We start from the raw sequence: 17,443 nt of genomic DNA on the forward strand, positions 1-17,443 counted from the left end.
CTGTGTGGAAAGGTTGCAGCACTGGGGCCTTTTGGTTTAGAGGAAAGGCGAGGAAGAGGGAATAGGCTAGAGGTGCATACAGTTTGGTCCAGTGTAGAGAAAGCACTGGAAACTTGTCGCCATCCAACATAGCTGAACGTTCTGGAAGCTTGCGCCGCTCAGGCCACGTGACGCAGAGGAGGTGGTCTGGTGCGCAGGTGCAAGGCGAGAGTGTGAGACCAAAAAAACAGGACATTCTGGGATCTAATTAGAAGCCACGATGGCTTCTGTAATTCAGGGATGTCCCAGACAAATTGGGACAGTTGAGCGATAGGACTCTCCAGTCGGGCAAGAGCACCTGAGGGGGAGGGGGGAGCAAGGCTGGTGAGGGACATGTCCCCAAGGGTCACATAGAGTGTCCTGGAGGACCACATCTGGCTCAAAGGCTGGAAGTTTCCCATTTCTATCATAGGTAAAGGTAAAGGGACCCCTGACAGTTAGGTCCAGTCGTGGCCGACTCTGGGGTTGCGGCGCTCATTTCACTTTATTGGCTGAGGGAACTGGCGTACAGCTTCTGGGTCATGTGGCCAGCATGACTAAGCTGCTTCTGGTGAACCAGAGCAGCGCACGGAAACGCCGTTTATCTTCCTGCTGGAGCGGTACCTATTTATCTACTTGCACTGGTGTGCTTTCAAACTGCTAGGCTGGCAGGAGCAGGGACTGAGCAACGGGAGCTCACCCCATCACGGGGATTCAAACTGAGTGGGGATTCGAACCGCCAACCTTCTGATCGGCAAGTCCTAGGCTGTGTGGTTTAACCCACAGCACCACCCGCATGCCTTTATCATACAGGATTAAAAAAACCCAAGAGTAGATTCCTAGACTCGGCCAAACCACACTGCCTCTTCTCTGACGAAGTGAAGCCTTTGCTTCCTGTTCCTCACACACTTGCTGCATTATGGGAAGGGAGGTTAAGGGCTGTTCTTATTTTTATTTTTTCTTTGTGTTTTTACAGTGGTGCCTCGCAAGACGAAATTAATCCGTTCCGTGAGGCTCTTCGTATAGCGGTTTTTTTGTCTTGCGAAGCAAGCCCATTGACAGCTTAGCGGATTAGCGCTATTAGCGGTTTAGCGGCTTTTAGCGGATCAGCTGATAAGCGGCTTAGCGGCTTAGGAAAAGGGGGGGGAAAGGGGGGGAAACCCGCAGGAACTCGCAAGACATTTCGTCTTGCGAAGCAAGCCCATAGGGAAATTTGTTTTGCGAAGCGCCTCCAAAACGGAAAACCCTTTCGTCTAGCGGGTTTTCCGTCTTGCGAGGCATTCGTCTTGCGGGGCACCACTGTATATTGTGATTTTAGCTTGAGAATGGCGCAGAGACCTGCGGAATTGAGTCATCTGCTTGGACACCCTGAGAACAGGAAACCGAACTTGATGGACCATTGATCTCCTGCAGGCTTCTCTCACTTTCTGAGTTACTGTTGAACGTGGCGCAAGTTTGTGTTGTATCAGTTGGCGTGTGTGGCTGTACTGTGAATTGAAGGTTGCCCTTTGTGGCTTGTCCAAGTTACCCAAGATTGATCGGGAGGCTGATGGAGCAATGAACATGTCCTTCTGTGAATGTGTCTGTGCCAGCCACCTTGACAGGAGCACCTATGTGGCCTAATAATAATAATACTTTTAATAATACAGTGGTAAGTACTTAATTCATTCCAGAGGTGTGTTCTTAACCTGAAACTGTTCTTAACCTGAAGCACCACTTTAGCTAATGGGGCCTCCTGCTGCCGCCGTAGCACAATTTCTGTTCTCATCCTGAAGCAAATCTTAACCCGAGGTACTATTTCTGGGTTAGCGGAGTCTGTAACCTGAAGCGTATGTAACCTGAGGTACCACTGTATAAAAACACAATAAAATGTCAAACATTAAAAACTTCCCTAAACAGGGCTGCCTTCAGATGTCTTCTAAAAGTCAGACAGTTGTTTATTTCCTTGACATCTGACGGGAGGGTGTTCCACAGGGAAGGTGCCACAGCTGAGAATGCCCTTTGCCTGGTTCACTTCTCTCCTGAATAAATGCTCCCTGGGACTAGAAGTGTATGATAACTACCATCCTATTGCAAATACAGGAAGCTGGTTGCGCAAGGCGAGGACCATTTCCCCCACCCTAATCCCATCAACAGTTCTCTTTCCTCCACTCCAAGCTTTCCAGTCATGCATTTTTACTACCCAAGACAGGCTCATTTCTTTATTAATATCACCAACCATGTACAAATGAATAATAACAAATAGCAGGATTTGCTTCCTCGTTCCTTTAAAAATTCATTTGAGGAATATACATTTCCTGGTGCAACAAGAACTGCCTTCCAGGGTCTTGAACAACTGTGTTTGTGTTATTCATAACAACAACCCTGGGATGTAGGCTGCCAATATTTGCCTCCCTTTCTTGGCTAAGTGGGACCTGAACGCAGATCTCTCAGGTCTTAGTCTGAAACTAATAAAACTGGAATTATTTGACAAAGAAAGGATGAAATAAGGCAGTTTTAGACATTTTACTTCCACCAGCCCATCTACTTTAAAGAAGTACCCTAGCTGCTTATCTACAAACCCCTTTGGTTTGTTGTTTTTTTAAAAAATAGAAGCTACCAACTGGGACAGAGAGGAGGAAAGGATCCCTCAAACTCCAGGTGACTTTTTGCAGAGAAAGAGGCAGCAAAATAGTCTGAATTATCTGGAGGGCACTAGACTGAAAAAGGCTAATAAAGACCGTGGCTGGGAATGTGCTCTGTGAGCATATATTTTTCATTTTACAGGATTTTCCTTTTTTAAAAATAAAATTTATTAAGAATTTTGTTAATACAGTAGAGAAAAGACAGAATAAACCGATAATAGACAGAAAAAAGAACAAACATAAAATTTAACATCTTATAGTACCCATCTTTTCTTCATCCTTTGGACTTCCTCACATCTCCCACTCTTGCGTTCCAAATTTATAAAACTTTAGCCAGCAACTTATCACCTTGTTTCAATTCTTATTATACACATTTCCAATGTTTTATCCCTAACTTTGAATATTTTTATCTAGATCTTAAATACCTAATTTTAACACAATATTTATTCAAAATTTATTTTCCTCATAAAATTCACTCATTCTCATAATCTTGTCAACTAACTTTATGGGCCCTGTTGTTTTCCATTTTACAGGATTTTCCACCTATGTGAGTTCTTTAATTGAGATCAGTGGTTCCCACAATGGGCAGTACCACCCCCTGGAGAGGGGGGATTTCCTAGCTGGGGGCTAAGAGGCAACAGGAGAATTGGAAGGGACCCCAGGGGTCATCTAGACCAACCCCCTGCTGTGCAGGAATCACAGCTGAAGCATTGATGACAACCATCCAACCTGTTTAAAAATCTACAACAAAACGGATCAAGTTCACCAGTTTGTTAAATAAATTAAACTAAGCCATTTAATCAGATTTTAAATCAATGAGCACTTAATTGTTGCTGTTTAGAATTTTATTGTGTTAATCTCTTAAGGGAGTTGTGCAAACTGCTATCCTGAATAATGCTTTTGAAAGGGTATGGAGCGGGGCATTGGGCACAAGTTTATCGAAACAATGGCCCGAAAAAAATTTGGGAACCGCTGATCTGCAGTAAGGACAGGGAAACCTGCGAGCTCTCAGAAGCTGTTGGGTTACAACACTCATAATTCCTGACCATGAGCCATGCTGCCAGGGGCTTAAGGGGACTTGATCCAGAGGAGAGCTATGGGTTTCTCCAACTCTAGTGTAAAGAGCATGTGAATGACATTTGAAGCACATTCCATTTGATCCAGGAAGCCCATGGATTGTGCTGCTATACAGTGGTACCTCGGGTTAAGAACTTAATTCATTCTGGAGGTCTGTTCTTAACCTGAAACTATTCTTAACCTGAGGTAACACTTTAGCTAATGGGGCCTCCCGCCGCCACCATGCGATTTCTGTTCTCATCCTGAGGTAAAGTTCTTAACCCAAGGTACTATTTCTGGGTTAGCGGAGTCTGTAACCTGAAGCATCTGTAACCTGAAGCGTCTGTAACCCGAGGTACCACTGTACAGTGTAATCGCACGTCAACCCTCTCTCTGGAGCGGCACCACAACTGGAACAGCAGTGTGTCACAACTGGCCAGAATTTCTCAGGAAATGCTCAGGCAGAACCTTCATCTGTTCCCAGGGGAGTTTCTCCACCTTTGTGGGTTATCTGATGTTTAGTCAGGATTGCGCTTCGGCTAAAGCTCTTCCCGCACTGTGAGCACTGGTACGGCTTCTCCCCCGTGTGTACTCTCAGGTGCGAGGTCAGGTGGTCGCTCCGATGGAAGCTCTTCCCGCACTCCGAGCATTTGTACATCTTCTCCTCCGTGTGGATTCTCCGGTGCAAAGTAAGGTGCGGTCTCTGGCTGAAGGACTTCCCACACTCCAGACACTGGTAAGGTTTCTCTCCGGTGTGGATCCTTCGGTGCAAAGTGAGGTGTGTGCTCTGATTGAAGCATTTCCCGCACTCCTGGCACTTGTACGGTTTCTCGCCGGTGTGGATTCTCTGGTGAGAGGTAAGGTGTGTGCTCTGGCTGAAGCTCTGCCCGCACTCCTTGCACTTGTACGGCCTTTCCCCTGTGTGGATGGTGCGGTGGATGGTCAGCCGCCTGCTGTGACTGAAGCTCTTGCCGCACTCCAGGCACGTAAATGGCTTCTCTCCCGTGTGGGTTATTTTGTGGAGGATAAAATAGGTGCTCTGGCTGAAGCTCTTCCCGCACTCCAAGCACTTGTATCGTTTTTCTCCCGTGTGCATTCTCTGGTGCTGAGAGAGATGCCCGCTCTGCCTGAAACTCTTCCCGCACTCAAAGCACTGATAGGGCCTCTTCTCGGTGTGGATTCTCTGATGTACGTTAAGGCGTGACTTAGAACAAAACATCTTCCCGCACACAGGGCACTTGTTCCTTCTCTTTTCCTCCTGCACATCTACTTGGGCTGGGGTTTTGTGGGCCTCCCCATCTTTGCTGGCATTGGACGGACTCCCGCGCTTATCTCTGGTGGGCGTTTTCCTGCCTTTCTGCCTTGTGGCTTCATCTTGAGTACTGGTGCTGACATCCATGTCTAGATCTTCCATTTTTGTAGACGCTCCTCCTGGTTCGCCTTCGTTTTCCCTCTCCCAGCGTCCTCCTACTGGAGCAGAGAAAGAAATGAGAGCCAAGGGGAAGAGACACTAGTTAACAGGAACATTATTTCATCAATCCCCAAAAGAAGCAAGCAAGCATTCCCCTATTGACAGATAATCTGGGCCTCGGCCCAGTAACAACAACAACAACAACAACAACAACAACAACAACAACAACAACAATAATAATAATTTATTATTTCCCCAGCCACACTGGGCGGCTCCCAATGAAGTCTTAAAACAATACACCATTAAATATTAAAAACTTCCCTAAACAGGGCTGCCTTCAGATGTCTTTTAAAGACAAGATAGCTGCTTTATTTCCATCACATCTGAAGGGAGGGTGGGCGCCACTAGCGAGAAGGGCCTCTGTCTGGTTCCCTGTAACCTCACTTCTCGCAATGAGGGAACCGCCAGAAGGCCCTCAGCACTGGACCTCAAGTGTCCGGGCTGTATGATGGGGGTGGACAAGGGTCATCTAGTCCAGATCTCTACAATGCAGGAAACTTTTGCCCAACATGGCACTCAGGCCAGTGACCCTTAGATTAAGACTACAATGGTACCTCCGGTTAAGAACTTAATTTGTTCTGGAGGTACGTTCTTCATCTGAAACTGTTCTTAACCTGAGGTACCACTTTAGCTAATGGGGCCTCCTGCTGCGCCGCCGGAGCACGATTTCTGTTCTTATCCTGAAGCAAAGTTCTTAACCTGAGATACTATTTCTGGGTAAGCGGAGTCTATAACCTGAAGCGTCTGTAACCTGAAGTGTCTGTAACCCAAGGTACCACAATAGTAATAATAATAATACTTTGGGGCCTAGATGCTCCACCACTCAGCTTCTCCTCCCCAAAGGTTCTCCCCCTCATTTCCTCTCTGCTCAAGTACACATTGGAGGTTTTTCAGCAGAGGTTGGATGGCCATCTGTCTTGCATGCTTTAGCTGAGATTCCTGCATTGTAGGGGGTTGGACTAGATGACCCTGGGGTCCCTTCCAGCTCTACGATTCTACGTTCACCTTACCCAGCGAATCTTGGCCATCCTCCTGCTTGACTCCCTGGGACACGAGCCTCTGTGCACTGTCTGAAGGAGCATCCTCTGCCTCGGGGAAGGTAGCGGCCCAGTCCATCAACAGCACCGACACCTGAAACGGTTAAGGATCCCAAGAGAGGTAAGAGGTGGGGCAATGGGTCAGTGCACCTGGCTGTTAACCAGAAGGCTGTTGGTTCAAGCCCACCCCGGGATGGCTGTGGGCAGGATTCCTGCATTGCAGAGGGTTGGGCTGGATGACCTCTGGGGTCCCCTCCAACAATACAATTCTATGAGAAATGGGCCATCTTGACCAGGGGGTGCCCTCAGCCTTGCCAAGTTCAATGAGGCAGTTTGGAACAGGTTTAAAGCCAACCCATATGCAAAAGCACCATCTTGGCGCATGGTCCTTAAAAATGGTGTGTTTTGGGGGTTCTTCCTTTCCTAGGTTGGGAAGGGAAATGTGTATCATCAGAAGCAGGAGAACGATAGGCAGCGCCATGGATTAAGTGTCCCTGCTGCTCTTGAGCTTCACATCGCCCACCCTTCACTGGCAGGTTTCAAGGCAGCTTACAAAAAAAGTAAGATTCATAAATTAAAAACGGCGAAAAACATTTGTTACTAATAATATTATTAGTAGTATTATTGTGGTGGTGGTGGTTTATTGCCATCCCTTCAGTAGCAGGACAGGTTACAGCCATTTAAAATCCAGAATTAAAAATAATTTAAACAGATTTTGGGCACTGAAAACTGGGTGGGTTCCAAAAACACATGTGTGAGGTGTCAAGAAATAAGTGCACCTTTCGCAAGTTTGCAACCCCTGACCCGCTCTCCTCAGATCTTGGGGGTGCCTGGGAATAATAATAATAATAATAATAATACAATGCAGCCCTATTGGCAACACAAAACCTTTGAGGATCTTGAAAAACAGGATAAAACCTTTTTATAACTTGAACAGAAGTAAGAACATTTTATAAAAAAGACAAGCAGGATAAACCACTGATTGCACAGCTTGCTTGCTTGCAAAATCCTGCTGTTCAGGATCCACAAACTAAGAAATCTTCCTAGCCATCATCCTTTGCATATTATTCCATGGAAACCCCCACTTTTGCCTTCCTGCTTCCCCGTCTCGGCTCTTCTCTCCTAAATCCTCTTTGAGCAAACAGGCTCCGCAGGCGCTGACCTCCACCACGAAACAATTCAATGAACAGCAACACCCCTAAAAAAAACACACACACAACCCTCTCCCTAAAAGAGGAGGGGCAGGAAATGACTTCAGCCCCATTGCAGATCTTTTCCTTCCTGCCAATTCGCTTTTCTAGGGCTGCAAACTCGCACACTTTAACCCGTAAGCCGAATTGCAACGAGGCAAACCCAGAAGCTCATTGGGAACTGTAGTTTGCCCTGCACCCAGCACCCTTACACTACAGTTCTTATGTTTCTGTTTTTTTCGGGGTGGGGGAAAGAGATTTGCTTTTAATGTATGATGTCTACACACGAGAGCCAATGTTATGTAGTATTTAAGGGTGCTGGACTAGGACCGGGGGAGACCTGAGTTCAAATCCCTACTGGGCCAGGAAACTGGACTGGCAACTACCTCTCAGCCTAGCCTACCTTGCAAGGTTGTCGTGGGGATCAAATGAAGAGAGGGAGAACCATGAGCACCACTTATTGAAGAAATAAAGGTGAGAAATAAATACTATAATTAGCACATCAAATCTTTGCAATGGAAGAGCTCAGGGCGAAGACCTCAGTTCAAATCTCGCCTCTGTGCCCAAACTCCACAGAGTAAGGGGTCCCAGTTGCTGGAAGCCGCAGGAGAGGAGGGGGCTCTTGAGGCCAGATCCTGTTTGCTGGTTTCTCACAGGCATCTAGCTGGCCACTGTGGGAAAAGCATGCTGGACTCCATGGGCCATTGGCCTGACTCTGCCAACTCTCTTTTTTGTATGCGCACAGCTAGCAAGATGTTTGCCCGCGAAGCTGCTCCGTACCAGAGGTTAGCCTATTTGTTCACCAAGGCCAGTATTGCCTGCACGGGCTGGCAGCGGCTTTCTCGGGTCTCCAGCACAGAAAGGTCCTTCCCTTCGCCTTTTAAGTGGCCGATACCAAGGGGACCTTCTGCATGTCAAACATATGCTCTGCCACCGAACTACAGCCCCTAAAATGCATGCACGCTTAGGTTTTTATTTGCACTGTCATGCTTCCAATTTGGCACAGGCGAGGGGTATTCAAAAATACAAAGGAAAGCCCCTCTGCGCTCTGGTTGTCACAAAGGGTTAAGCTGAGAGAGTCGGGATTTCTAGAGCGGCACTTTGGACGGAAATTGTTCTGACTACTGAAGGCCCTCCTCTTCCTTTTCTCCCCCTTCGCGACTCTATGGTGCTTTTCTTTGCTGCAAAGTAGAGGCTGGAAAAAGAGATTTTTCAGCTCCGGGGAGGGAATCCGGTAAGTGAGAAGCGCCTTGAGGCAGGAGCAGAGAGCTGGCCTGGAATAGGAAGGTTTGCTTTAGGGATCTAAGAGGACGCCCTGCTGGATCAGACAGACCCCTCCCAGACCAGCCTCCCGCTCCCAGCCAGACCTCTCTGGGAGGCTCAGAGGCGGCAAGGCAGCAGCAAACCTCTGCTTCCAGCACTTTGCAGGTAAACTGCTCCTGAACATGCAGGTTCCACGGAGCTGCGATGAGTTTTGGAACATCCTCTGTGGATTTCTCTATCTCCACCCCCCACCCCTTTTAAACATAAAGTCTATCAAGGACTATTCTTCATCATGGCTATGTCTTGCCTATATCTTGCTTGATATGTCAGGGGTGGTCAGAATCAGATGGGGGGGATTTGCAGTAGATCACTAAGTGTCTCTAAGGCTCTTTGATTGCCAGTTGATTAGAAACAGTAGCAACAACTCTTTCTCTCGCCCTGCAAAAATGAAAGGAACAGCTTCTGAATGTGAGAAAGCGCAGTGGGAAACCAGGACTGGACTCTTGAGTGAAAGGGCTGTAATCAGGGTGCCGTCTGCACTGTGCATTTAGCACAAAGTAATTCCACTTTAAACTGTCATGGCTTCCCCCAAAGAATCCTGGGAACTGTAGTTTGTTAAGAGTGCTGAGAGGAGACCCCCTATTCCCCTCACAGCTACAGTTCCCAGAGGACTGAGCATGCTCAGTTTTTCACGGAATACTGACTGATGATTGGTGGGATGGAAAACATGGGGGCAGAGAATGGAATGGAGTATCCTGAACAGGCGTGTTCCACGCTCCAACTTTTTGCTGCAGATCCCACTGATTCTCTTTCCTTACAGAGGCACCGGGCATTATAAACAACCCTGGACCTGGCAGTTGACATCACCGAGAAACATGGGATAGCAGTGAGTGAGTGATCCCTGCCAAACCCCGGAGTTAAGAGGGGTGATGGCGTCCGAACGCAGGGATGCAGCTGTCTGGGCTGTCCCCCGAGATGCCCTGCTGGAGGACACAGTGAAGACGGAGGCCCAGGAGGAGGCATCGGAGTCTGAACCAGAGGAGGCTGCAGGAACAGGCCCCTTGGCCATCCGCTCAGAGAGCCTCAAGGAATTGTGGGAAGGGACCATAACAGAGCACATTAAGCAGGAACCCGAGGAAGGGCCTCAGGAGGAGTGCTGGGGAGCTCAGTGTCAGGGGCTCCTGAAGGCTGTGCGGTCTCCGCAGCCTGAGCCAGGAAACCTGCAGCTGGCCAGCAATGGCCCAAGGGACGCGCAGGCTTCCTTTGAGGGGCGACCAGACATTGGGCGAGGCAGGGTGATCCGCCACCTGCCCGGCCCTGGAGGAGACATCCCCCCGCCCACCCACAGCATTTTGGCCCTGGATTGTGGGGAAGTGAAGAAGGAGGCTCCCAGCCAGGAGGTGGAGCGCCTGTGCTTCAGGCAGTTCCTCTACCAGGAGGCCGAGGGGCCGCGAGATCTCTGTGGGATGCTGTGGAGGCTCTGCCACCGGTGGCTGCAGCCGGAGAGGCGCACCAAGGAGCAGATCCTGGAGCTGGTGATCTTGGAGCAGTTCCTGGCCGTCCTGCCCCCGGAGATGCAGAACTGGGTCAGGGAAGGCGGGCCGGAGACTTGCGGTCAGGCAGTCGGCCTGGCGGAGGATTTCCTGGAGAGGCAGCAAGAGAACGAGCACGAAATACAACAGGTGAGAGGGCAGGAGAGCAGTCCTGGGAAGAACAAAAGGAACAGTGGCAAGGAGCCCAGAGGACTAGCCATTGGGGCAGTTTTTGCTGACTGTAAATATGCATTGGACTGACTGTTCCTTTAGATCAGATATAGGCAAACTGGGCCCTCCAGATGTCTTGGGACTACAATTCCCATCATCCTTGACCCAGTGGTCCTGCTAGCTAGGGATCATGGGAGTTGAAGGTCAAAAACATCTGGAGGGCTGAGTTTGCCTATGCTTGCCCTAGATGGTTTGAAAATGGGATCTGGCCAAATCAGCAGGGGTTGGCTGTATTGGCAAAGTAGAACCTCCAGGTTCTGAGGCAGTGTACCTTAGAACGCCACTTGCTGGGGGAAGACTAAGGATGGTGGGCAACACTCTCTCTGCCCTAATGGACCAGATTCCACTGCTCTGAACAGGCAGTCAGTGTTGGTTGGAGAGAAGCTATGTGGACACAGGAGTGATGGATTCCTGTGCTCCAGTCCCTGTCTTGAGATGGGCTGCCCCAGCTGGTTCAATGCATCCCCCTTCAAAGACAGCGCAGAGGATGGCCTTTGCCTGAAGAAGGTCTCCTTGAGGTTCTGGAGAGCTGCTGCCGGTCAGTGTAGGCAATACTATGAAAGATGGGCCAATGGCCTGACCCAGTCAAAGGCAGGGAGTCTTTGGCCCTCCAGATGTTGCTGGACTCCCACTCCCCTGACCCCTGGCCATGCTGGCTGGGGGCTGATGGGAATTAGAGTCCTGTAGCGTCTGGAGAAGCTCCAGAGGCTCCCCACCCCTGAATCTCAGGCGATTTGCACCCATTTCTTTGTCTTGTTCTTTCTGCTGTTTCAGGTCCTCTGGCCCTTCAAGAAGAAAGCGGATGATTCCCCTGAGGCTGACGGGGCTCTGTCAGACTCTGGTGAGTGGCCGCTCACCAAAGTGGAGGATTCGGCTGCTGATGCCCCTTGGCTGGGTAAGGAGTCTTTGGCTGGAGGGAGTTCTCTTGTGGAGCAGGTTGTGCAAATGAGGGGCCACCACAAAAAAGGCTCTGCCCACGGATCTAGTGCACACCAATTATTATGATTATCATTATGATTTATTTCATTTCTATATAGCTTTATATTTTTAAGAAAAATCTCAAAGCAGTTTACAGAATATTAAAACATCAATAAAACAATTTGAAGAAAGTCAGATATAGAGTACGCAGCCAAAGCAACATAATTAGCAGAAAACTAAAATATGATCTTAAAGATAATAAAATGAAACATTACAAAGGAGGTGAAGTACAGAATACATATTTAACACAAAGTTAACGAAATAAAAACTTAAACATTTTTTTTAAAAACCATTACTAGTAAAGTAAAATATAAAATGCACATTTAAAACAGCATAATTAACAAGAGAATAAAATATTATCATAAGCACGACACGGCTGTTTGGCAGGCACAAAAAGATGGGGCCAAAGAATCCAACTGTTAGGGTTTGTTGTCAGGCATAGCGATATCCCTCTGGTTCTCACCAGGAGCCTCTTTAGTAGAGCTGGTGAGTGTGGGCCCCGCCCCCTAGGCCTGGTGGAAAGGACTTTGCAGGGAGCAGCCTTCAAGACTCACAGCCAGGTAATCTAACTGACCTTATAGATGCACTAGCAAACAGGATCTTTGAGGCCACTCTTAGGGCTTGTGTGGGTTCCTGCAGGTGGCCCTTCAAATAACTGGGCCCCAAACCCCTTCTTTGCTGTGTAATCTGATCCAAGCCATCCTTTCTTCCTGGTGAAGGGAAATCTCTGTTGTTTTTTTTCCAACAGACAATGAGAGGGCATGTTGGAAGAAGAATCTGCCAGTCAATTCTGAAGGAGCTGAACCACGTTGGATGCTGCCAGGCAGAGCAGAACAGACAGTTTCCCGTTATCCTTACTGGGGAGAAGCATCCGAAAGCGAGCAGGAAACTCAGCCCCATAATGAAGAAGGCAAATCCGTTCCTTTCCAGCTCCCTGCCATGCCAGTCCAGCAAAGGTTCCTCAAGGGTGAGACATGCGCTGAGTGCGGGAAATCCTTTCGCTGCAAGGCGGAGCTCACCGAGCACCAGAGAATGCACTCAGGAGAGAAACCCTACATCTGCTCCGACTGTGGGAAGAGCTTCTGCAGTAGGAATGTCCTGGTTGCCCATCAGAGAATCCACACCGGGGAGAACCGCTTCAGTTGCTCAGATTGCGGGAAGAACTTCAGCCAGCAGTCGCATCTTACGGCACATGAGAGAACCCACAGGCAAGAGAAGCCCTTCGTTTGCCCAGATTGTGGACAGAGCTTCAGAGGGCACAGCGGGCTTTCGGCTCATCTGAGAATCCACACTGGAGAGAGGCCCTACCATTGCCCAGACTGTGGGAAAAGCTTCCGGCAAAGATTTGACCTTAACCGACACCAGAGAATCCACACGGGCGAGAAACCGCACCAGTGTCCCGACTGTCCCAAAAGCTTCAGGAACAGGTCGGCTTTTGTCGTGCACAGGAGAATCCACACCGAGGAGAAACCGTACCCGTGCTCAGGGTGTGGCAAGCGTTTCCGTCATCGCACGAACCTCCTCACGCACGAGAGGCTCCACACGGGAGAGAAGCCCTACAAGTGTACGGTGTGCGATAAGAGCTTTGTCGAAAGCTCGTCCCTCATGAAACACAAGCGAGCCCACACGGGCGAGAAGCCGTACAAGTGTGCCGAGTGTGGGAAATGCTTCTCTCAGAACGCCGGCCTGGTTCAGCACGAGAAGATCCACACGGGAGAAAAACCCTTCCAGTGCCCGGACTGTCCCAAAAGCTTCCGGGACAAGTCGGCCTTTGTCGTTCACCACAGGACGCACACAAGGGAGAAACCGTTTCAGTGCTCGATCTGCGAGAAGAGCTTCAGCCATCGCTCCAACCTTCTCAAGCACGAGAGAACCCACACTGGGGTGAAGCCATACAAGTGCCTAGAGTGTGGAAAGGGCTTCACTCAGAAGTCAAGCCTCCTCTCGCATTCAAGAAGCCATCGGCCCCGTATACCTGAAGGAGCATCTCCACTCGCGTCGTTCAGCCTGGGCATGGAGGTCCAGCTCCGTGGAGGGCCTTCAGGCGGTTCCGTCACTGTGAAAAGTGAAGCTATAGGGAACCAAGCATTGGGCCTTCTCAGTAGTGGCCCTTGCCCTGTGGAATGCCCTCCCCTCAGAGGTCAGAAAGATAAACAACTGCACGACTTTCCGGAGAAATCTGAAGGCAGCTCCATATTGGGAAGTTTTTAATATCTGAAGTTTCATTGTATTTTTATATTCTGTTGGAGGCCACCCAGAGTGGCTGGGGCAACCCAGTCACATGGGCGGAGTACAAATAATAAATAATGATGATGATGATGATGTATACATTGGCTTAGAGGGTGGGGAGTACCGTCTCCCTGGGCATCCATGGAGGAGCAAATGGCTGAACAATAAAATAAGGTCACCTGTCTGCTTTTAGAGATCTCCAGTTTCTTGGCATTTACTGCCATTATTAGTTGGCAACGAGGAATATTAGGAGATGTGCGTGCTTTTTATCTGGTGCGAAAGGAAGGGGAGGGCGCCGGGCCACAGTCGTGTCTCATTGCAGATGGCAAGACCTTATTGCGAACGTCCTTTCCCTATCATTCAGTAATTAAATCCTGCAGGGATGAAAGAAGCACCTAAGAACATCAGGAAACCCAAAGGCCTGTTGAGTCCCAACAGCAGGTTTACCGCAGCTTAGTTTAAGTTATTCAAATGCCACTTTCCCGCAAGAACCTCTGTCCCAAAGCAGCTCACAATGAACATTATAGCTTTCCTTCCAGTAGCACCTTAAAGACCAACTAAGTTAGTTCTTGGTATGAGCTTTCGTGTGCATGCACACTTCTTCAGATACACAGCTCACGAAAGCTCATACCAAGAACTAACTTAGTTGGTCTTTAAGGTGCTACTGGAAGGAATTTTTTTTGTTTTGACCATGGCAGACCAACACGGCTACCTATCTGTAACTGGCATTATAGCTTTGTAGAACTGAATAATTATAAAGATGCCCGACATTTAAAAACACGCCCACCCCAATTTGCCGCACCACATATCAGTAAATTCAAATGTGGCAATATCAACAGTTCGGTGAGACATGGGATAAATCCAGGATCACAATGGAATAAGGTAAAGGTAAAGGGACCCCTGACCATTAGGTCCAGTCATGGCCAACTCTGGGGTTGCGGCGCTCATCTCGCTTTATTGGCCGAGGGAGCTGGCGTACAGCTTCCGGGTCATGTGGCCAGCATGACTATTTTTTTTTAACAAAATAATTTTTATTAAGTTTCCATTTAACAAACCAATCGTTATCATATTAGTCATTCCAAATTATATCAATACAATTTAATTACACACACACACACCGACTACCAAAATCAACACAATCACTTCTGCAAATGTCCCCACAAAACACTTCATTACAGTTTTTCCTACCTATTCAAAGGGCCTCTGCTGCACATAACAATTCCCTGATAAATGCATCTATGCACTGGCTCACTGGGAAATCTTCAGAAATTCATATAGAATCACTTGAGTGTCGGATTTACACCATTCCAACATTGATCTGTTCAGGAAGGAAATGGCTGCCAAGGGAGGAGCTTGGGACATGAGTGAGGGCAGCCGTAATCTCTGAAGTGTGAGCCCATGTACTCAGCAGCCCCTCTGCCTGAGTGATATAATCTCTGGCATCCTGATACCTGAGTGTGGGACAGGTAGCCATTCCAGAAACAATAGCAAACCCAGATCAAGACAAAAGGGTGTGATTAACTTGACTGGGAAACAGGGAAATGTAAATATCTCTTTTGCATCACTTGATGAGTGTATGGTGGAGGTCAGTGGAAGGGGGGGGGGGCAAGCCCTGATGCTCAGGTTTCTGTCGCCAGACCCTCCCAATTTGTGACGTAATTTGTAATATATCCATGATGTAATTTTAGAGGTGTTGTGGGTATCTCTGTAAAACTGAACAAAGTGGGAGCCATCCTTTGCTCTGGGCTTCCTTCCTGGTGGTGGGTGGAAGTCCTGTTGCAACAGTTTTTTAAAAATAAAGATCAGGCCTCCTGGCTGCTGCTTTGCTCCTATATTCCTGGCTGGCGTCTTTGTTTGGTAATCCAGGTGAGCCCAAGGATTTTCCTATAACAAGACCCTTGAACTTGCTCCTTAAAATGCAATCTGAACAAAACTGGTGAAGCAGTGAGGACAATATATTCTTGCAAGAGCTGAGAGCCAAAGCAGGCACAGTCCAGCTGGGGCAAAGAATGAGCTTATATTCCCTATGCACACCTTCCCTCCCTCTTATCCCCATTGGTTGGGTGCTACAAGGTTTTCCTTCCCCAATTATCAAATAACAGACAAGAGGTTGAGCGTGGAAACAAACTTCTTCCTTCCTCCTCAGAGTTGCCTCCACTTCCGGCTTCACCAGCAGAGATAAAATTGGGGCTTGGAAAGGAGGGAGGGAGGGGAGGAGGCGGGAAGCGGGGCTGCATCCTGCGGAGGCGGAGGAGGGGGCTTCTTCCTAATCAAGCCTCCTAATTAAGCGCCCTCACACCCTGCCTCCCACGAGGGGGCTCCCATTCCCGCCCCCGCTGCCTGGGATTTCGGGTGAGTGCAAAGCCAATGGCGGGGAAGGAGGGAAGGGGCTCTGCGAGGGGGTCCAGGATGAGAAGCCCCCGGATGGGGAGGAGGGAACGGAGCTGTTTTCTTAAAGGGGGCCTTGAAGGGGGGGGGGAGAAGCTTCCTCCTGCATGGATCTAGTACAAAGGGAGTTGCAGGGAAGGAGGCGGGCAAGGGGAGAGGGGTGGGCATTGTTGGCCAGGATCGCCTTAATAATAGTATTAATTTTAATTTTAATATTTATACCCCAGCCTCAGTGTCCGGCTTCCTTCCTTCCTTCCTTCACCCGGCACGGAAAAAGGTAAAGGCGGATCTACACGGATCCTCGTGAATTCATATGATTTTTTCATTCAAATTAAATAAAACCACCATGATACTGTAGACCAGGTCTTACTCTGTAGAAAGCATCAAAAAAATCACGCATCCACTGTTTCGGGGGGGCGCACGGGTGCAAAAACATGGTTAAAAAACACGGATCCTCATGATTTTTCCACTAGATCAGTCCAAAGTCACCATCAGATGAAAGATCATGGCCATGAGCAGAGCATCCACCACAAAAATCACGGATCCACGGCTTCCTGGCGAAACCGTGGCCCAAAAACGTGGTTTTGCAGCACGGATCTTCATGGATCCTCACGCTTTTTGCATCGGGCCAATCCAAACTCACCGTCAAATCACATATCATAACGAGGGGCACAGCCTACACCACAAAAAAACTTGGATCCACGCCTGCCTGGCCATACCGTGGCCCAAAAACGTGGTTCTGAAGCACGGATCCTCATGAATCCTCATGATTTTTGCACTAGATCACCCCAAAGTCACCATCAGATCAAACATCATGGCCAGCAGCACAGCATACAACACAAAAATCACAGATCCACGGCTTCCTGGCCATACCGTGCCCCAAAAACGTGGTTCCGAACCACGGATCCTCATGGATCTTCACGCTTTATGCATTGGGCCACTACAAACTCACCGTCAAATCACACATCATTCCCAGGGGCACAATCTGCACCACAAAAATCATGGATCCACGGCTTCCTGGCCATACCGTGGTCGAAAAACGTGGTTCCGAACCACGGATCCTCATGGATCCTAACGCTTTTTGCATTGGGCCACCCCAAATACACTGTCAAATCACACATCATGTCCATGGGCACAGCCTGCACCATAAAAAACTCGGATCCACGCCTGCCTGGCCATACCGTGGCCCAAAAACGTGGTTCCAAAGCATGGATCCTCATGATTTTTGCACAAGATCAGCCCAAAGTCACCATCAGATCAAACATCATGGCCATGGCCACAGCATCCACCACAAAAATCACGGATCCACGCCTGCCTGGCCATACCGTGGCCCAAAAACGTGGTTCCGAAGCATGGATCCTCATGGATCCTCATGATTTTTGCACAAGATCAGCCCAAAGTCATCATCAGATCAAACATCATGGCC

The 17,443-nt window shown here is 48.7% G+C and overlaps 3 protein-coding genes and 1 long non-coding RNA gene across 9 annotated transcripts in view; 3 read left to right on the top strand and 1 right to left on the bottom strand.

The window, feature by feature from the left end:
- The window catches only part of LOC310838313, a 437,762-nt gene that overhangs the window by 108,056 nt on the left and 312,263 nt on the right, over nt 1-17,443 (top strand). The gene's annotated exons all lie outside the window — the stretch shown is intronic.
- LOC310837352 (uncharacterized protein) overlaps nt 1-17,443 on the top strand; it is a 93,973-nt gene that overhangs the window by 60,247 nt on the left and 16,283 nt on the right. Inside the window, exon 1 of one of the 3 annotated variants that reach the window (XM_083723803.1) lies at nt 14,593-15,981. The exons of 1 other annotated variant lie outside the window; for it this stretch is intronic. The gene's annotated coding sequence lies outside the window, so the exon portion shown is untranslated. Of the gene's footprint in view, nt 1-14,592; nt 15,982-17,443 lie in introns of those variants that run through there. One more of the 3 variants, XM_083723802.1, reaches the window with a different exon arrangement.
- Nucleotides 1,321-7,424, bottom strand: LOC310837826 (uncharacterized protein). 3 transcript variants are annotated; one of them, XM_083724984.1, is made up of 4 exons: nt 7,292-7,419; nt 6,180-6,300; nt 4,033-5,168; nt 1,321-1,840 (listed from the first exon to the last, which is right to left on the bottom strand). In XM_083724984.1, the coding sequence occupies exons 2-3, from the start codon at nt 6,283-6,285 to the stop codon at nt 4,156-4,158; spliced, it is 1,119 nt and encodes a 372-aa protein (XP_083581110.1). In that variant the 5' UTR covers nt 6,286-6,300; nt 7,292-7,419; the 3' UTR covers nt 1,321-1,840; nt 4,033-4,155. The 3 variants fall into 3 exon arrangements, with proteins under 3 accessions (XP_083581110.1, XP_083581109.1, XP_083581111.1); XM_083724983.1 differs by lacking the exon at nt 1,321-1,840 and having other exon boundaries at nt 3,470-5,168; nt 7,292-7,424; XM_083724985.1 differs by lacking the exons at nt 1,321-1,840; nt 7,292-7,419 and having other exon boundaries at nt 3,470-5,165; nt 6,180-6,293.
- LOC310837311 (uncharacterized protein) lies at nt 7,575-13,813 on the top strand. Of its 2 annotated transcripts, none has more exons than XM_083723688.1 (4): nt 7,575-7,870; nt 9,480-10,341; nt 11,197-11,317; nt 12,149-13,813. In XM_083723688.1, exons 2-4 carry the CDS (start codon nt 9,589-9,591, stop codon nt 13,609-13,611), a joined length of 2,337 nt encoding a protein of 778 aa, XP_083579814.1. In that variant the 5' UTR covers nt 7,575-7,870; nt 9,480-9,588; the 3' UTR covers nt 13,612-13,813. The 2 variants fall into 2 exon arrangements, with proteins under 2 accessions (XP_083579814.1, XP_083579813.1); XM_083723687.1 differs by lacking the exon at nt 7,575-7,870 and adding an exon at nt 8,518-8,630.

This window comes from Podarcis gaigeae (genome assembly GCF_964106915.1).
Source record: "Podarcis gaigeae genome assembly, chromosome: 2".
Lineage (NCBI taxonomy): Eukaryota > Metazoa > Chordata > Lepidosauria > Squamata > Lacertidae > Podarcis > Podarcis gaigeae.

Excerpts from the sequence above, each read along its gene's own strand:
- LOC310837826 (XM_083724984.1), bottom strand. The coding sequence starts at position 6,285 with ATGGACTGGGCCGCTACCTTCCCCGAGGCAGAGGATGCTCCTTCAGAC. Across the intron at positions 5,169-6,179 it reads GGATGGCCAAGATTCGCTGG|TAGGAGGACGCTGGGAGAGG; the intron begins GTAAGGTGAACG and ends TCTCTGCTCCAG.
- LOC310837311 (XM_083723688.1), top strand. The coding sequence starts at position 9,589 with ATGGCGTCCGAACGCAGGGATGCAGCTGTCTGGGCTGTCCCCCGAGAT. Across the intron at positions 10,342-11,196 it reads ACGAGCACGAAATACAACAG|GTCCTCTGGCCCTTCAAGAA; the intron begins GTGAGAGGGCAG and ends CTGCTGTTTCAG. Across the intron at positions 11,318-12,148 it reads TGCTGATGCCCCTTGGCTGG|ACAATGAGAGGGCATGTTGG; the intron begins GTAAGGAGTCTT and ends TTTTTCCAACAG.